Source organism: Eubalaena glacialis, chromosome 1, assembly GCF_028564815.1.
Source record: "Eubalaena glacialis isolate mEubGla1 chromosome 1, mEubGla1.1.hap2.+ XY, whole genome shotgun sequence".
NCBI lineage: Eukaryota > Metazoa > Chordata > Mammalia > Artiodactyla > Balaenidae > Eubalaena > Eubalaena glacialis.
Genome location: NC_083716.1, coordinates 219,239,271 through 219,256,145, shown reverse-complemented (window position 1 = coordinate 219,256,145; position 16,875 = coordinate 219,239,271). Strand labels below are relative to the sequence as shown.

The 16,875-nt window shown below is 40.3% G+C and overlaps 1 protein-coding gene across 1 annotated transcript in view; it reads left to right on the top strand.

Moving 5' to 3' along the window:
- The first annotated feature begins 227 nt into the window (after window positions 1-227).
- The window catches only part of LOC133100552 (melanoregulin), a 141,864-nt gene continuing 125,216 nt past the window's right edge, over window positions 228-16,875 (top strand). The window contains exon 1 of the mRNA XM_061204785.1: window positions 228-411. Within this exon, the coding sequence (XP_061060768.1) occupies window positions 275-411 (137 nt within the window). The 5' untranslated portion in view covers window positions 228-274. The remainder of the gene's footprint in view (window positions 412-16,875) is intronic.

Below are 16,875 nucleotides of genomic sequence, written 5' to 3'. Positions count from 1 at the left end.
CCTACACATGCCGGGGAGATAGGCAGGCGGACAGTTTGGACGGTAAGGACGCCGCCTTGGGAGAGCGGTTCTGCGCTGGGAGAATAGAGAGCCCCCGAGGCGGCCGCGCGGGGTGAGGCGGGGCGATGGACAGGGGCGGGGCGACGCGAGGCAGTGCGAGCGGACTGGGCGGGGCGGGGCCCGGGCGGTCACGTGGACGTGAGCCCTCTCTCCGGCATATTTAAAAGGCGGCGTGGACCCAGTGACTTAACCTGGCCTACACTTCATCACTCAAATGTCCCGTGGCCGTGAGTTCTTAGGTCAAGGGCAAAAGCTGCCTGGCAGCAGGCTTGATGCAGCACCAAGTGGCCATCGTCACCGGCGGGGGTACGGGCATCGGAAAGGCCATCGCGACCGAGCTCCTGCATCTAGGTGCGTGAGCAGGCCCCTGGGCTACGGTACTCAGAGCGAGGGATCCTTAGAAGCTGGCGTAACCTGGGGTCGGAAGCCAGGGGGCCAGAGGCGGGCTTAGGAGAGCGTGAAGTTGCAAAGTAAAGGAAGTGTAGCTGTGGGTGAAATTTAAACCGCGAGGGAGAGTGGAGAGAGGAGAGTTCTAAGAAAAGTTGTGGAGAAGCGGTGGATGATGAACCACTATTTGTAAACTAAAGGGAAAATTTAGAGCCAGAGATACTGTGTCCGAGGTGGGGATTAAGGAGACGTGTGGAATCATGCTATGGAACTAATTACGGATGTGAGTTTAAAATTAATTCTTTCTAGGGAATTCCCTGGCGATCTAGTGGTTAGGACTCAGGGCTTTCCTGCTGGTGGGCCTGGGCTGGATCCCTGGGCGGGGAACTAAGATCCCACAAGCGGCGCTGCTGGGCCAAAAAAAAAAAAAAAAAAAAAAAAATTCATTCTATTTATTGCCTAATGAATGATTAGGAAACATGGGAAGACTTCATTTAGCTGGAAAAGGTGAAAGGCTCCCATCATATAATCTTCTCGAATCTCTTGTAATATTTACCTTAACTTGGGTGAAGGGAGGACTTTATAAGCAATAAACAAGGAAAGAAACCACAAAAGGGAAAATAGATAAATATGAAGATGTATATCCTCATTGAATTAAAAAATATATATGAATAAAGTTTGAAGGAACATGAAGAAAAACATTTACAATATACAACAAATTTATTATATAAAGAGATCTCATAAATAAATAAGGAAAAGATCTAACAACTGATAGAAAAATAGGCTTCTGTTATGGGCCAAGCATTTTAAATCAAGAACTAAAAAAAAAGCAGTAAGTATATGAAAAAATAGTCAACTTTTTTGGCAAGGAAATGCAAAATATAGCAATAAAAAGGTGCCATTGTTTTTTTAAAAAAATTTTAAAACATTGGGGAAAATGAACGTGTTGATGAGGAAGTGAGAAGACAGGCAAGAATGTAAATTATTACAAGCTTTCTAGAGGTCAGTTTGGGAAAAAGAATCCAAAAGTGTTAACAGTATTTGTGCTGTATGACCTAGTAATTCCTCTCTCAGGAATTTACTCTTTGGAAATAATCAGGGACAAGCACGGATTTGTGTACAAGAATGTAGTGTTGAATAGTGAAACATGATAAGGGAAATGACTAAATCAGTAACAATGAAATATGCTGCTATTTAAACATCTTGCTATTGAAGATTTTGTTGTCAAATGCATACCATATAATTGAAAAAAATCAGGATTCTAAACAAAATGTAGCATTCCAATTTAATTGTTAATGAAAAATATATATGCAGAAGAAGACTGAAAAGAAGTTTATAACATTGTTATCAGCAACTACTTTTTCTGGAAATGATTTGAATGATGAGTGGTTAAATTGTACTCATTTTTCAAATTTTTTTAATGAACATGTAAGTTGTCTTTGCTTACCATTGTGTTTCTAATGCCCGGCACAGAGTATGAACTTAAAAAAAAAAGTATGTTGAAAAAAAGGAAAAAATACATCTTAATAAGAAAAAAAAAGGAAATTAGCATTTCTTAATCTGACCCTGGTGTAGCTTCATCACCATTACTACCCACTTTACTTCCAACACCAAAACTCTAACCCTGTTCAGGAAAATCCTTTAGAAAAGTAGAATCGGTTATTATTTTCTGTGAAGGTCAGATACCAGGCTTCACAGCAGATTGGTCAGATCCTGGTTCAACCTTCCAATGTACTTAAAAAAAAGTAATGTTGTATTGGAAATGCATTTCCTTCAGTGAAAGAATATACAAATAATTTTTACTCTGACTTGCTCAGCTTTATTTTTTTATGCCAGGATTAATGGCTGTCTCCTGAAAATTGTTATAGAAGCCCAGATTGGGCAAATAAAATAAAATGTTAGCCAATTCAATTTCCAGTGAGAAGGCTTCTATTTTTTGGTGTGAATTACAAGCTGGATTTTGAGGCATGCTTTTTTAAAATAAATTTATTTATTTTATTTATTTATTTTTGGCTGCGTTGGGTCTTCGTTACTGCGCGCAGGCTTTCTCTAGTGGCGGTGAGCGGGGGCTACTCTTTGCGCGCTGTGGTGCGCGGTCTTTTCACTGTGGTGGCTTCTCTTGTTGCGGAGCATGGGCTCTAGGCGTGTGGGCTTCAGTAGTTGTGGCGCGCGGGCTCAGTAGTTGTGGCTCGCGGGCTCTAGAGTGCAGGCTCCGTAGCTGTGACGCACAGGCTTAGTTGCTCTGCATCATGTGGGATCTTCCCGGACCAGGGCTCGAACCCGTGTCCCCTGCATTGGCAGGCGGATTCTTAACCACTGCGCCACCAGGGAAGTCCGAGGCATGCTTTTAAAAGTGATTATTGTGTTGTCTTTCACATCCAAATGATTTTGACTGTCCCTTTTCTGAGAGGATGCTGAAAGCCCTAGCTCACAAGGGCAGGATGTAGCGAACAGAATTGGAACCCTCTTCCTCTATTTGACAGATACTCTTAGACCAGAGGAGTCCTGATTCCATCAAAGAATATTGAACCTAAGACCATTCACATTGAATTCAAGCCAGATCCTTGTCTCTGTCCTCAAGTTAGTCATTCTCTTTCTGTGACAGTGGATGAAATGAAAGTAGGAATTGCAAGTGGAAATTGTGAGGCAAGACAGCACTCTTTCTTGCTCTGGCGACTAGGCTCTTATCAACACCAGGGACCTAGAAGGTGCTTAAATGTAGCACTCTGAGTTGAAGATTGAAAGGAATCAGTATCAGCCCAAGCAGAAAAGCAATATATTTGGCTACAAATGCCTCTGATGTGGAAATAACTCATTATTTGCTAGTTACTTCTGTACCTTGTTCTAAGTAAGTTTATCAAGCTTTCTGAATTTCTCTAGCAACTCATATAAACAACAAAAAAAGTCCATCCACATCATTTAGCATAATGGTGAGGAGAAGGATATCATTTAATAATTTTCTAGTTTATTATAAAATAAGAGCATTGCAATAAATTCAGGTAGTATGGAAGTATATAAAAGAAAAAAATGAGCTTTCCCATTCTGCCCATCTCCTAAATCCCTTTCCTGGTGATTTTCTATGAGTCACCCACATGCACACATATACACGTGTGTATTTTGTTATTTACAAAACTGTGACTGTAGTATTCTTACTGCTCTGTAATTTTTCTTTCCATGCTAGTGCATATAGTAGTACTTCATTCTTCTCTAAGTTATATAGTATTCTATTGTATGGATGTGTAATAATTTATTTAACCATTCCTTTAATGGAAATTTAGGTTTCTAGTTCTACCCAGCACTGCAGCATTCTGCCTTGTAATACCTTTGCCCCCTGGTTCAAGTTTATATAGCAGTTAAAATAAATAGCCTTTTAAAGTTGTGTCCCAGTATAGCTCTGCTAATATTAGATAACTTTCCTGAAGCCTTCAGGGTTCAGATAGTAATTAGTGATAATTTAGTAAGCTTCTAATTAGATAATTCCTGTGAATAATCCTATTTATATTTTCATTATATCTCTTATTTGAGGCCTTGGACAAAGTCAGGCATTAATCACCTTAGTATTCTTGAGGATTTTTTTTTTTTTTTTTTTAATGAGGCTTAACTTCTTAATGTGGATTTAGGAAGAGTTGTAGATGTCAGATTTCCATGCCTTGTTAGCCTGTGCTCTACTCTGGGAACTAGAGCAGTTAATGCCCATCTTTAAGGCAGAAAGATCAAAGAAAAGAAGGTGATGGGCAGAGACAGTGGCTAATCCAGGGGAACTTGTTTCTCCTTTCCATTTTATTAATCAGATTAGCTATTCCTCCTAACTCAGGGAAACCTGGCTGAGGGTTGGACCTGGGCTAGAAATGTGTATTTCAATTCTTTCCCCTCCTGGGAGTAGAAGCTTCCTCCTGGAAACAGAAGATGAAAGGAATAACGGTTCTCCTGACAGTATAATATATGCTTTATTGAAAATTATACATCGATTTTTTTAAAATAAATTTATTTATTTATTTATTTATTTATTTTTGGCTGTGTTGGGTCTTCGTTGCTGCGCGCTCCTCTAGTTGCGGTGAGCGGGGGCTACTCTTTGTTGAGGTGAGTGGGCTTCTCATTGCGGTGGCTTCTCTTGTTGCGGAGCACGGGCTCTAGGCACGTGGGCCTCAGTAGTTGTGGCACGCCAGTTCAGTAGTTGTGGCTCACGGGCTCTAGAGCTCAGGCTCAGTAGTTGTGGTGCACGGGCTTAGTTGCTCCACGGTATGTGGGATCTTCCTGGACCAGGGCTCGAACCTGTGTCCCCTGCATTGGCAGGCGGAGTCTTAACCACTGTGCCATCAGGAAAGTCCTATACATCAATTTTGATAAATTGAATTCTATTTTAAAGTTAGTCTTGTCTTGCAAGGAATTCATGGTGAATCTTTTTAATATTTGCTTTATAAAACTCTCAGATTGCCTATCAGAATTTCCAAAAGTTGTCTGCATTTGTAACTCACTAAATTATAACCTAATCTTGAAAAGTAGTTTTTTAAAGTGCCTTATTTTAATATGTGGAAGCTACCTCATCATGTACAACTAGAATGGTTGTGGTCAAACAGAGAGCCATTTTATTCTTTACCTTTCTAAGTGTCATTTATTCCATACATGAATATTGAATGTGGACTGTTTGTGAGTGTAATAATTACAATGACAGGGTCCCAATCCTCCAGTAGATGATAGGGAGTGGGGGGAGACTGTTAATTATCATACAATACTGGTTTAAATGCTGTATTAGAATGAGGTCAGGGATATGGGAGCATGTAGAAGGAGCTGCCAATCTGGGCTCAGTGAGAGAGAGGAAGGAGGGTCGTCAACATAGTTGTGATTATCAATATAGTTCGCTTTAAATCTGCCATATACATCTGGGCTTCCCAGAGGTGGTGAGGCTCTTCCCTCTCTCTGTTTCAAGGCTGTCTTGGCACGTATTTCTGCTTTTTATATTTGTACATGAAAAGAGGGAAGCATTCTCTTTAGGATAAACTAACATGTAAGGCAACAATGAGCAATAAGGTTCAGGATTACTTAGTAAGGTAAATGAATAGTCCAGTGTCTCATAGCTTAATATTTTTACTTAAGGAAAGCACTGGTGGAGTGTCAGCATTCCCATGGGTAGCTCTTCCTTTTATAACTCCATTTACATACAATTCTAATTTCACTTTCAGTGTTACCAATTTTTATTTCTTTGTTGCACTTTCGTCTTCGTTGGCCAGTCTCTCCTTCAGTCATCGGTGTTTGTAAAATGTCACATGGGTTTATCCTTGGGAGACAAGGAAGCAACACAACTGCATTCTTTGTCATCTGTGCACGAATTGAAGAACAGATGCACAGTGGCCAATCACTTACAGACAGTGAAAGAAGTGAAACGATTAGTCACTGACCGTGATGTGCGTCTGTTATTCGCATGCTGATTTGTGGATTTGTACTGGCGGTGCAGTTTATATCTTATGCAATTACTCACAGTTAATCTGCCATGGTAACTGGAATTTGAACAGTGTTGTTGGGGGTCTGGTGTTATTTAAACCAAGGTAACTGAAATTAGCGTGTATTAGAGCTGAGCAAAACAAGGACTGCGGATACTTCTATTTCACCCTTCCTGGACATTGTGTAACAATTAAATGCTGTTCTCATACATTTTATTTCTACATATGTTATAAAGCCTACAATACACTGATATCATTTTTACTTTAAACAATCACTACCTTTTAGAGAGATTGAATAGAAATAAGAAAAGACTTCATATTTACTTTATTTACTCACATAATTACCATTTCCAGTTCTCTTTCTTCTTTCGTAGATTTAGATTTTCATCTTGTATCATTGTCCTTCTGTTTGAAGGCCTTCCTTTAATCTTTTTGTAGTGCAGGTCTACTTTAATGAATTCTTCTGGATATCATATGTGTGAATAAGTCTTTAATTTGCCATTACTTTTGAAACCTATTTTCACTGGGTAAGAGTTCTAGGTTCCAAAACTCCCACCACCACCCACATCCCCAGTACTTTCAAGATATTCCACTATCTTCTGGCTTGCATTGTTTCTGAAAAGAAGTCTTCTGTCTTCCTTGTCTTTTTTGTGTTTTTTTTCTCTGGCTGCTTTTAATATTTTTCTCTTTATCATTGGTTTATTTAATTATGTCATCAGTGCCATTCCTGGGCCTGTTTTTATTAATTTACTTTTCTCCTCATTCTGGGTTGTATTTCCCTGCTCCTTCGTATGCCTTGTGGCTTTTTGTTGGATGCCAGACATTTGAATTTTACCTTGTTGCAGGCTAGTTATTTTTGTATTCTTACAAATATTGCTGAACTTTGTTCTGTGATGCAATTAAGTTACTTGGAAACAGTTTGAAACTTTGTAGAGATTGGGAACAATCTTTCCCCAGCCTCAGATTGTTTCCTTACTTGTATGTACTGATCAGTGCTCAGCTGAAGATCTGAGGGAACTCTACAGATCTCTGGAGTTCTCTCCCTGTGTACCTCCTTTCTCTCTGTGCCCTGTGTAATCTAGCTGTCTTGGCCTCCCTGGACTCCCAACTTCATCTCTTCTACCCAGGAGACTGCTGGGCTCTGAATGGGTTCCTCCTCCCTATGCTGCAGCCTGAAGACTCTCTAGGCAGCAATCTGGAATAATAATAGGGCTCACATTGTTTGTGTTCACGCTCTGGGATCACTATCCTGTGCTACCTGATATGCAGTGCCTGGAAATCATTGTTGCGTATATTTTGTTCAGTTTTTAGTTGTTTTGGGCTGGAGGGTAAGTTCAGTTCCTATTACTCCATCTTGACCATAAGCAGAGGTCCTAATTCATCTTTTTTTACAGGAACACATGAAACATTTTCTAAACATTATTACTTTCAGAATTTGGACAATCAGTGAAAACATATTTAGTTGTTCTTTGACTGTTGTCTCCTCAGGGTGTAATGTGATCATTGCATCCCGTGAGTCTGATAGATTAAAATCTGCCACAGATGAACTGAAGGCCAGTCTGCCTCCTACCAGCCAGGCTCAAGTCATGCCCATAAAATGCAACATCTGTAATGAAGAGGAGATAAAGCAAATCTATCTTTGTTTTTTTAAATTTTATTGTAGTATAGTTGATTTACGATGTTGTGTTTAATTTCTGCTGTCAACAAAGTGACAATTATACAGATATATATTCTTTTTCATTTTCTTTTCCATTATGGTTTATCACAGGATATTGAATATAGTTCCCTGTGCTATACAGTAGGACCTTGTTGTTTATCCATTCTATATGTAATAGCTTGCATCTGCTAATCCCCAACTCCCAATCCTTCCCTCCCCCTTGGCAACTACAAATCTGTTCTCTATATCTGTGAGTCTGTTTTTGTTTCATAGATATATTGATTTGTGTTTTATTTTAGATTCCACATATATGTGATGTCATATGGTATTTGTCTTTCTCTTTCTGACTTAGTTCACTTAGTATGATAATCTCTAGATCCATCCATGTTGCTGCCAATGGCATTATTTCATTCTTTTTAATGGCTGAGTATTATTCCATTGTGTGTGTGTGTGTGTGTGTGTATGTGTGTGTGTGTGTGTGTGTATTACATCTTTATCCGTTCATCTGTTGATGGACATTCAGGTTGTTTCAGTGTCTTGCTATTGTAATACTGTTGCTATGAACATTGGGGTGCATGTATCTTTTCAAATTATAGTTTTGTCTGGGTATATGGCCAGCAGTGCAGGAGTGGGATTTCTGGATCATATGGCAACTCTATTTTTAGTTTTTTGAGGAATGCAAATCTATCTTACTTATTCATTCATTTTAATTTATAGTAGTTGTCCCTAAACCTGACCGTGCTTTAAGTTTTCCCATAGTAGCTATCTTAGATGAGGTTCACTAGAAGCAGAGCCTGTGAAGGAGATTCTTGAGCTAATGATCCATTGAGTGAGTGGCCTCAGGAGAAAGAGAGGAAAGGAAGAAATATAGGGAAGCTAAGCAAGGACAGTTTCATCTGGAGACTACCTTTTGTGCCTTTTGCCCTTTAACTCATTTCGTAATGTCTGTTTCATCCTATCCATTATTCTGTGTTGGTAGCTTACAAATTAAAACAATGGAGAGGGTGATCCAGGTCCTTGGATAAATCTTATCATTAAAATTCCAAATTTAGCTTTATGATCTATGGGTATCGGATACTGGTAAATTATTCACTGATATAGGATTTTCAGGTTTATTCATTGTGACTACCTCTCCGTTTACTGTGGTTCTCAGAGTTACTATTCACTGTGAGACACTGCAAGCTCTGCTACTCTCCTAAAGCAGGTGATAAAGTCCAAGTAGCAAGTTAGGTTATTAACCAGTTCACTTTTAACATTTTATTTATTTATTTATTGAAGTGTAGTTGATGTACAATTTATATGTTACAGGTGTATAATATAGTGATTCACAATTTTTAAAGGTTATACTCCATTTATAGTTACCATAAAATATTTGCTATATTCCCCATGTTGTATAATATATTCTTGTAGCTTATTTTATACCTAATGGTTTGTACTTCTTAATCTCCTACCCCTACATTGCCCCTCCCTGCTTCCCTCTCCACATTGGTAACCACTAGTTTGGGCTCTATGTCTGTGAATCTGCTTATTTTTTGTTATATTCACTAATTCATTTTTTTTATTAGATTCCACATATAAGCGCTATCATACAGTATTTGTCTTTCTCTGTCTGTAACCAGTTCATTTTTTTTTAATAAATTTATTTATTTTATTTATTTTATTTATTTTTTGGCTGCATTGGGTCTTCGTTGCCGCGTGCGGGCTTTCTCTAGTTGCGGCGAGCAGGGGCCACTCTTCGTTGCGGTGCACGGGCCTCTCACTGCGGTGGCCTCTCTTGTTGCAGAGCACGGGCTCCAGGCATGCGGGCTTCAGCAGTTGTGGCACGTGGGCTCAGCAGCTGTGGCTCGCGGGCTCCAGAGTGCAGGCTCAGCAGTTGTGGCGCATGGGCCCAGTTGCTCCACGGCATGTGGGATCTTCCCGGATCAGGGCTTGAACCCGTGCGCCCTGCATTGGCAGGCGGATTCTCAACCACTGCACCACCAGGGAAGCCCCACCAGTTCATTTTTTAATGTTTTTCTTTAGGTGAATAATTTGGTCAAAACCACCTTAGATTTTTATGGTCAGATCAGTTTCTTGGTAAACAATGGAGGAGGCCAGTTCTTCTCTCCTTCTGAACACATCAGTTCAAAGGGTTGGAATGCTGTGATTGAAACCAACCTGACGGGCGCCTTCTACATGTGCAAAGCAGGCAAGTGTGACCAATCATCCAAGAAGTCCAAGTGTCTTTATGTAAAGATCATGGAGAATCCTGAAAGAGAAATTGTTATGGGCTCAGAAGCTCCATGTCATCAACACTTACTGCCCTGATTTAACTTATATACAGCATAGCAATGCAAATTGCTGCATTTCTGGATAGTAATTTGGCCACATTTATAAAATACAAATATTGTTTGATCTGTTAATTTTATTTCTAGGAAGTTATCATGTAAAAATTATTCAGAATTTGTACAAAGATATTGCTACAAAGTGCTTCATAAAATAAAGGAAGACTCCACACTTATTTTGTTTTTAAGAAATGAATCTGTTGAATCTATTACAAGGACCTATTAATTAATTCAGTGAAATCTTCAGGGAGAATACCAGAGTCCACATTTGTTATGACTAATAAGTAATTAGCACACATGCATAGTCTTTAGATTAAAGCTTATGTTTCATAGGTGGTAATACTCAACCCTGAAGTTGGGTAACTGAAGAGTTCCCTTACAAACTATCCAAGACATTTTTTATGCTGAAAAATGTAGAACGAGTATAATTCTGAACCACAGGGTCTTCACCCCAACATGGGTTAGGCTTTATATTCTTAGTATCTCTAAATCAAAGATCTTGCAGACACTTCCAGCCTCATCTTTATCTAACTGGTAATATACAGTTCTGTATTAATTGTGATACAGGATGAGCTGCTGAAGTGTAGAGACCCATAAAAAAGAGGAGCTTGAATAAGATAGTTGATTTCTCCCTCACATAGAAACTCAAGGTATATAGTCCAGGGATAGTATGGTAGTTCCATAATCATTAGGGAATAAGGATCCTACTTCTTGCTTTACTATCTTTGACATGTGGTTTCCATCCCATGGTCCAAAATGGCTGCTCCAGTTCCTGTCATTGTAACTGCATTCCAGACAGTAGGAATGAGGAAAAATGTAATACTCACTCATTCTTTTTAACAGCACCATCTGAAAGTGGCGCCATTACATTCACTGACATTCATCATCAGCTAGAACTCAGTTAAACGATCATACCTACCTATAAGGGATACTGGGAAATAGAATCTTTAGGTGAGTAGCTATGTACCTAAGTACAAATTCAATTTCTATGTAAGAAGAGGAGAATGAGTATTAGGAGATAGCTTGTAGTCTCTAACCCACCCTTCATAGCTCAGCACTTCAGCACCTTCCAGCACTCAAGTCAGCAGTCTCTTACCAACCTGAGGTTCCTTGCCAACAGCCATTAATTAGAAGTCTGCAGAGTCTAGATTCAGTTATGATTTTTATTAGCCAGAATTGAATTAAAGAATACAGGGCCTATAGTTTTTGTTTTGTTTTGTTTTTACTCTAAACAATGGGACTTAGCTTTTGGTTTTGAAAACAAGGAATATGAAATATACATTTTTCTGTACCATAATAATAATAGTGGAAAACTGAAAACCATTTAAATATTCTAGAGTAAAATATTAGTTGAGTGAAGTTTTATACATCTACAGGATAGAGTGCTATGCAGCCACTAAAAATATGGGTATAAAAATATACTTCTCAATATGAAAAGATATTCCCAGACATCGAGTGAAAAGCAGGTTATAAAACATTCTATCCAGCATGATCACATTTCTGCAAAAAACAGTATATATTTATATATGGCTGTATATGAATAGACATAATTCTGAAGGAGTTTATACCAAAATACTGACATATTATCTATGGGAGGTAAAATTACACATTATTTTCATCTTTTTGCGTATCTGCTTTTTCTAGTTTTTCTAAAATGAACATGTATTTTTTATGTAATTAAAATGATTTAAGTCATGACTACCCTGAAGTTCCAGGTTTTTCGACTTGTACTCTTTGACACAATATGCTATTGTTAAAGACTTGTGGGAACATCCACATATAAATTACTGGTGAATTTAGACTTTTCTATAGCCTTTAATTATTCATTTTACTAATAGAGAAATTTCTTTCTCCCAGTTTATTTTTGGAAACCTCTTGAATGTGTGAAAAAGTTAAAGAAATAATACAGTGAACTCCTATTAGGCATACCTCATTTTATTATGTTTTGCTTTATTGCACATCGAGGAAGTCTGCCAGCACTGTTTTTCTAACAGCATTTGCTTACTTTGTGTCTCTGTGTCATATTTAGGTAATTATCACAATATTTCAAATTTTTCATTATTATTATATTTGTTATGATGATTTGTGGTCAGAGATCTTTGATGTTACTATTGCAAAAAGATTACGACTTGCTGAAGGCTCAAATATTTTAAAATTAAGGTTGTACATTATTTTTTTAGACATAATGCTATCGCACATTTAATAGACTATAGTATAGTGTAAACATAATTTTTATATGCACTGGGAAACAAAAAAATTTGCGTGATTCACTTTATTGCAATATTGCTTTATTGTGGTGGTCTGGAACTGAACCTGCCGAATCTCCGAGCTGTGTCTGTATACCTTTCATTTAGATTCACCAAGTGCTAACATTTTGCTGCATTTGCATTCTCTCTCTGTGTCTTTTCCCCCTCTCTTCCTCCCTCCCATCTCTGGAGCTCATTTAGGCGGTGCCCTGAATCCCCTCTCCTCGCGCACCCTGAAACAATGGTCTCTTGCCTCTTGGGCAGGTCCAGACTTTTTCCCGGACTCCCTCCCGGCTAGCTGTGGCGCACTAACCCCTTCAGGCTGTGTTCACGCCGCCAACCCCAGTCCTCTCCCTGGGATCCGACCGAAGCCCGAGCCTCAGCTCCCAGCCCCCGCCCGCCCTGGCGGCTGAGCAGACAAGCCTCTCGGGCTGGTGAGTGCTGGTCGGCACCGATCCTCTGTGCGGGAATCTCTCCGCTTTGCCCTCCGCACCCCTGTGGCTGCGCTCTCCTCCGTGGCTCCGAAGCTCCCCCCCTCCGCCACCCGCAGTCTCCGCCCGCGAAGGGGCTTCCTAGTGTGTGGAAACCTTTCCTCCTTCACAGCTCCCTCCCACTGGTGCAGGTCCTGTCCCTATTCTTTTGTCTCTGTTTTTCTTTTTTCTTTTGCCCTACCCAGGTACGTGGGGAGTTTCTTGCCTTGTGGGAGGTCTGAGGTCTTCTGCCAGCATTCAGTAGGTGTTCTGTAGGAGTTGTTCCACATGTAGATGTATTTCTGATGTATTTGTGGGGAGGAAGGTGATCTCCATGTCTTACTCCTCCGCCATCTTGAAGGTCCCCCCCTCCCCGAAAGTCCCGCTTCTATGTTTTTTAGCCGACACTCTTCCATAAAAAGACTTTTAGTTACACCACAACCATCACTTCTCCCTATATATGTTATTATTATTATTATTAACTTTTTTAGTATACCACTATGGAATCAAGGATTTCTTTTCAAATTCATTGTTTCAAATGCACACATTGTCTCAAATTTAATAGAAATTTGTGTTTCTATGTTTCACTATTACAAATAATTCTGTGATGAATAACATTGTAAATATTTGTTTCATATTTGTGGACGTATATATTTAGGGTGTATCCGGGAAGTTGGACTGCTGGGTGAAGAGTAAATGCATCCTGTTAGGCATTTGCAAGTTTCTTTGCATTTTGCACTCCATCATCAATGAATGAGAATGCCTGTTCCTCACAGCCTCACCAAAAATGTGTCTTGTCAATTTCTGGACAACTCTGATGGGCAAGAAATGGTATCTCAGTGCAGCATCTTTTCATTTGTTGAAAGGCTACCTGGATATCTCTTGTGTGTGTGTGTTTGAATTGTATTGCTGTCTTTGCACGTGTTTCTCTGGGGTTCTGATCATTTTCTGACATTTTCAGTGTTGTCTAAGAATAGTCCAATTTCCATTACAATCTGTGCAGAGGAGCTTAGACTGACCTGCTGATCTTTTGGGTCATTGTCAATAATTACAAGGGCAAGAGATGGGCCAAAAAGCAACTCATATCTCCCATGGAGAGAGAATTCATAGCCCAAATGCCTATCAATGAGTGAATGAATAAACAAATCGTGGTATATATGTATAATGTGCTACTCAGAAATGAAAAGGAGTGAACTATTGATTCATGCAGCAATGTGGATAAATCTGAAAATAATTATTCTGAGTGAAAGAAGCCAGATAGAAAAGAGCATGTATGTATGATTTCATTTATATGTTTAAGTCCTGGAAGCATTGAAAAAGAATTGTTAGTGCTAGATTCACTGAGAGTTAGGTATTATTCTGCCTCCTATTCATAAATTACAGGAAGAAAATGAAGCAGTGTGACAGCCTTTAGGGTGGTTTATCGCTCATAATCTCTTCCTTCACACAGTGTAAGACATTTCAAATCATATCTGATACACAAATAAAGCCTTAGTATTTCAGAACATTTTCTCAGTGAAAGAATGGCTGTGAGACGTTATTCAGATGCCAAAATGAAATCTCATGGAACTCCTAGTCCAGACAAATGCCCTTCCTTCTCTTCTGGGCTTTTGCTTCAGAAAAGTGGCTGGAACAATGCCTCATGCGACATAGTCACCATCCTGCAGCTGAATTGTCCACCATCTGTTCTGTTTTGATGGAGGTCACTTTTTTCTCCTGGAAGGGGAGTTTTTACAAACCTCGTGGTCCATTCAGGCATCTCATCCACCTGGACCTCCCAGTAATGCCAGCTGGAATCAAATCCTTCAGAACCCAGGACTACTGGATAAGCCGTAAATCTCTCTGGATAAACTCTGCTTTTTCTTCGCAAATGTCACCAATTTTTTTTTAATCCTCGGAGACAGAGAGACTAGGATATGCTGTTTCAAGATCCAGAGTAACTTTCAGTTTCTGTGTAATTTTCTGCAGTGCCAAATACTGCAGAGGAAGACCGTCTTCTTCCTTCCTTATGGAACGAACAGAGAGCTGGGCGCTTCAGGCTTTCACACCTGTCATGGGTGGTCTCGACATCCAGCAGCACTTTCCCTTCTGACATCACACTCTTCTCTGCCAACTTCTTTAGTAGATCTTTGAGTGTGGAGATGTAGTCTGAAAATGCTATTGTGTTTGCATTGAGTTTGTATTAAATGTCCTTCTTGGCTAACCTTGAGAACTATGTAGGGGAGGATAAATAATTTTCCCTCTGCCCTTCTGAGCTCTTAGCTGAGACTCCTGTAATAAAAGACAGATGAACAGGAGAAAAACAAATAGAAGTTTATTCGCATGTATACCTCATGTATACATGGGAGGTACCCAGGGAAAAATGAGCAACTGCCTGTCGTGGCTTCGAATTCAGGGCTAAATACTATCTTAATAGGGAAAGGAGAGAGGGGAAATAGGCCTCTTGGGGTGGGGAGTATATGATTTTTAGGAAAGATGAATGGGCCCTTTGAAGAATGGATGAGAGGTATGAGAGTTGGTGACAAAGTTTGTCCGCATGTGGTGTCGACATCTAGTCTCCCGTCATGTGACAACAGTCAGCCTTCCCTGGTTGATGAGACTCCCAGGGAGAAGATTTATGACCCTGCGTTCCTTTTAGCCGATGAGGGGGGTTCAGAGAAAGCCTCTCTCTGCATTTGCTGTTTTTCAAGTGCCCACAGCTGAAAATAATCAATATACCAGCGCAGCAGCATATTTGGGTGGCATCCCACTCGCTTCAACTGCCTCTCGCTCACATTCAACAAACTGGTCCAGGTGCACAAATTCAGAGAGTAATTTCTGTCTCTGATTTTCCAACTCTCTCTCTCTCCCCCTCCCTCCATTCCCCCCCCCACCCCAGTCCTAGTGTGTTTCTTTCTTGGGTGGCTATTTGTTTCTGAACACCTGCCACTTTCTTCTTCAGGGGCTCTAGGTCACTGCTGAGCCTTTTCCTATGATGAGAGGCAGGACCTCATATGGTGGCCCTGGTGGTCAGGGGATGAGTGCAAGGGGACAGACACCTCTAGGTTCTCCTCACAGAAAATTGCCCGAACTCGACTATGCTCCCTGCATATGCTCATCTGTTCTGCCCCGCCTCTTGCTCCTGGTGGTGTGAAGCTGCGTGTTCACCGTCGTGTCATCCTATCCAGCTGGGCATTACTCCACAAGGGCCCCTCCTAGCATTGGTGGCAAGCAAGGAAACCTGTCCTATAAGTCCACCCGGGACTGTTGGATGCAGAGTGGCACAGGTGGTGGCCACATTTGATGGTGGTGAGGTTGCTCAGGTGATTCTGGCAGATGGAGCCGTTGGTTTCTGCCTGGAGTCCTGCCAGGGCTTTTGCAGCCAACATGGGGGCTGAGGGGGACTTTCTTCAGGAAAATGAATCTATGGAGGTACTCTCTAGTGAGGAGTGGGTACACCCCCAGATCTCACATACTTGGTTCTGAGGACCTTTTAATTAGAAATTCTAAGCCATAGTATGTCTATACCTTTTTGCACCATATGGATACAGACCTAAGTATTTGAACCTCTTCTCTGGAAACATATTAAAATTAATTTAAATTTTTTTATGTCTAGAAATTCTGTTGGTACTATTTCTAGCCTGAAGTATGGATTTCATATCCCTTATTATCTAAAATTGATTTAAAAAGTAACCACACTTGTAACCCTCAAAATTACCAATTTGTTTGTTTTCTTCCATAATCAAAAGTTCTTCAGAATATTCCTCTTTTTTTTTTTTAATTAATTAATTTTTGGCTGTGTTGGGTCGTTTCTGTGCAAGGGCTTTCTCTAGTTGCGGCAAGCGGGGGCCACTCTTCATCGCGGTGCGCGGGCCTCTCACTATCGCGGCCTCTCTTGCTGCGGAGCACAGGCTCCAGATGCGCAGGCTCAGTAGTTGTGGCTCACGGGCTTCGTTGCTCCGCGGCATGTGGGATCCTCCCAGACCAGGGCTCGAACCCGTGTCCCCCTGCATTGGCAGGCAGACTCTCAACCACTGCGCCACCAGGGAAGCCCCAGAATATTCCTCTTATGCACATGATGATTTGGGGGATCTTATGTGGGCCTTGACTTACGTGAGATTTGTTTGACTATCAGATAGCTGTGGTTTTGCTTTAATATTGAAGGACCTGGTTCTTTCTTATGGTTCAGACAGGGACTCATAACAAGAACATTGTTGTGGGACTCTGGCAGGTCATTGGTACACCTATCAATTTAGTTAAGGGAGACATACTCAACAGAAGTTGATTGTAATGTTTGTATTTTGTCTTTTAAAG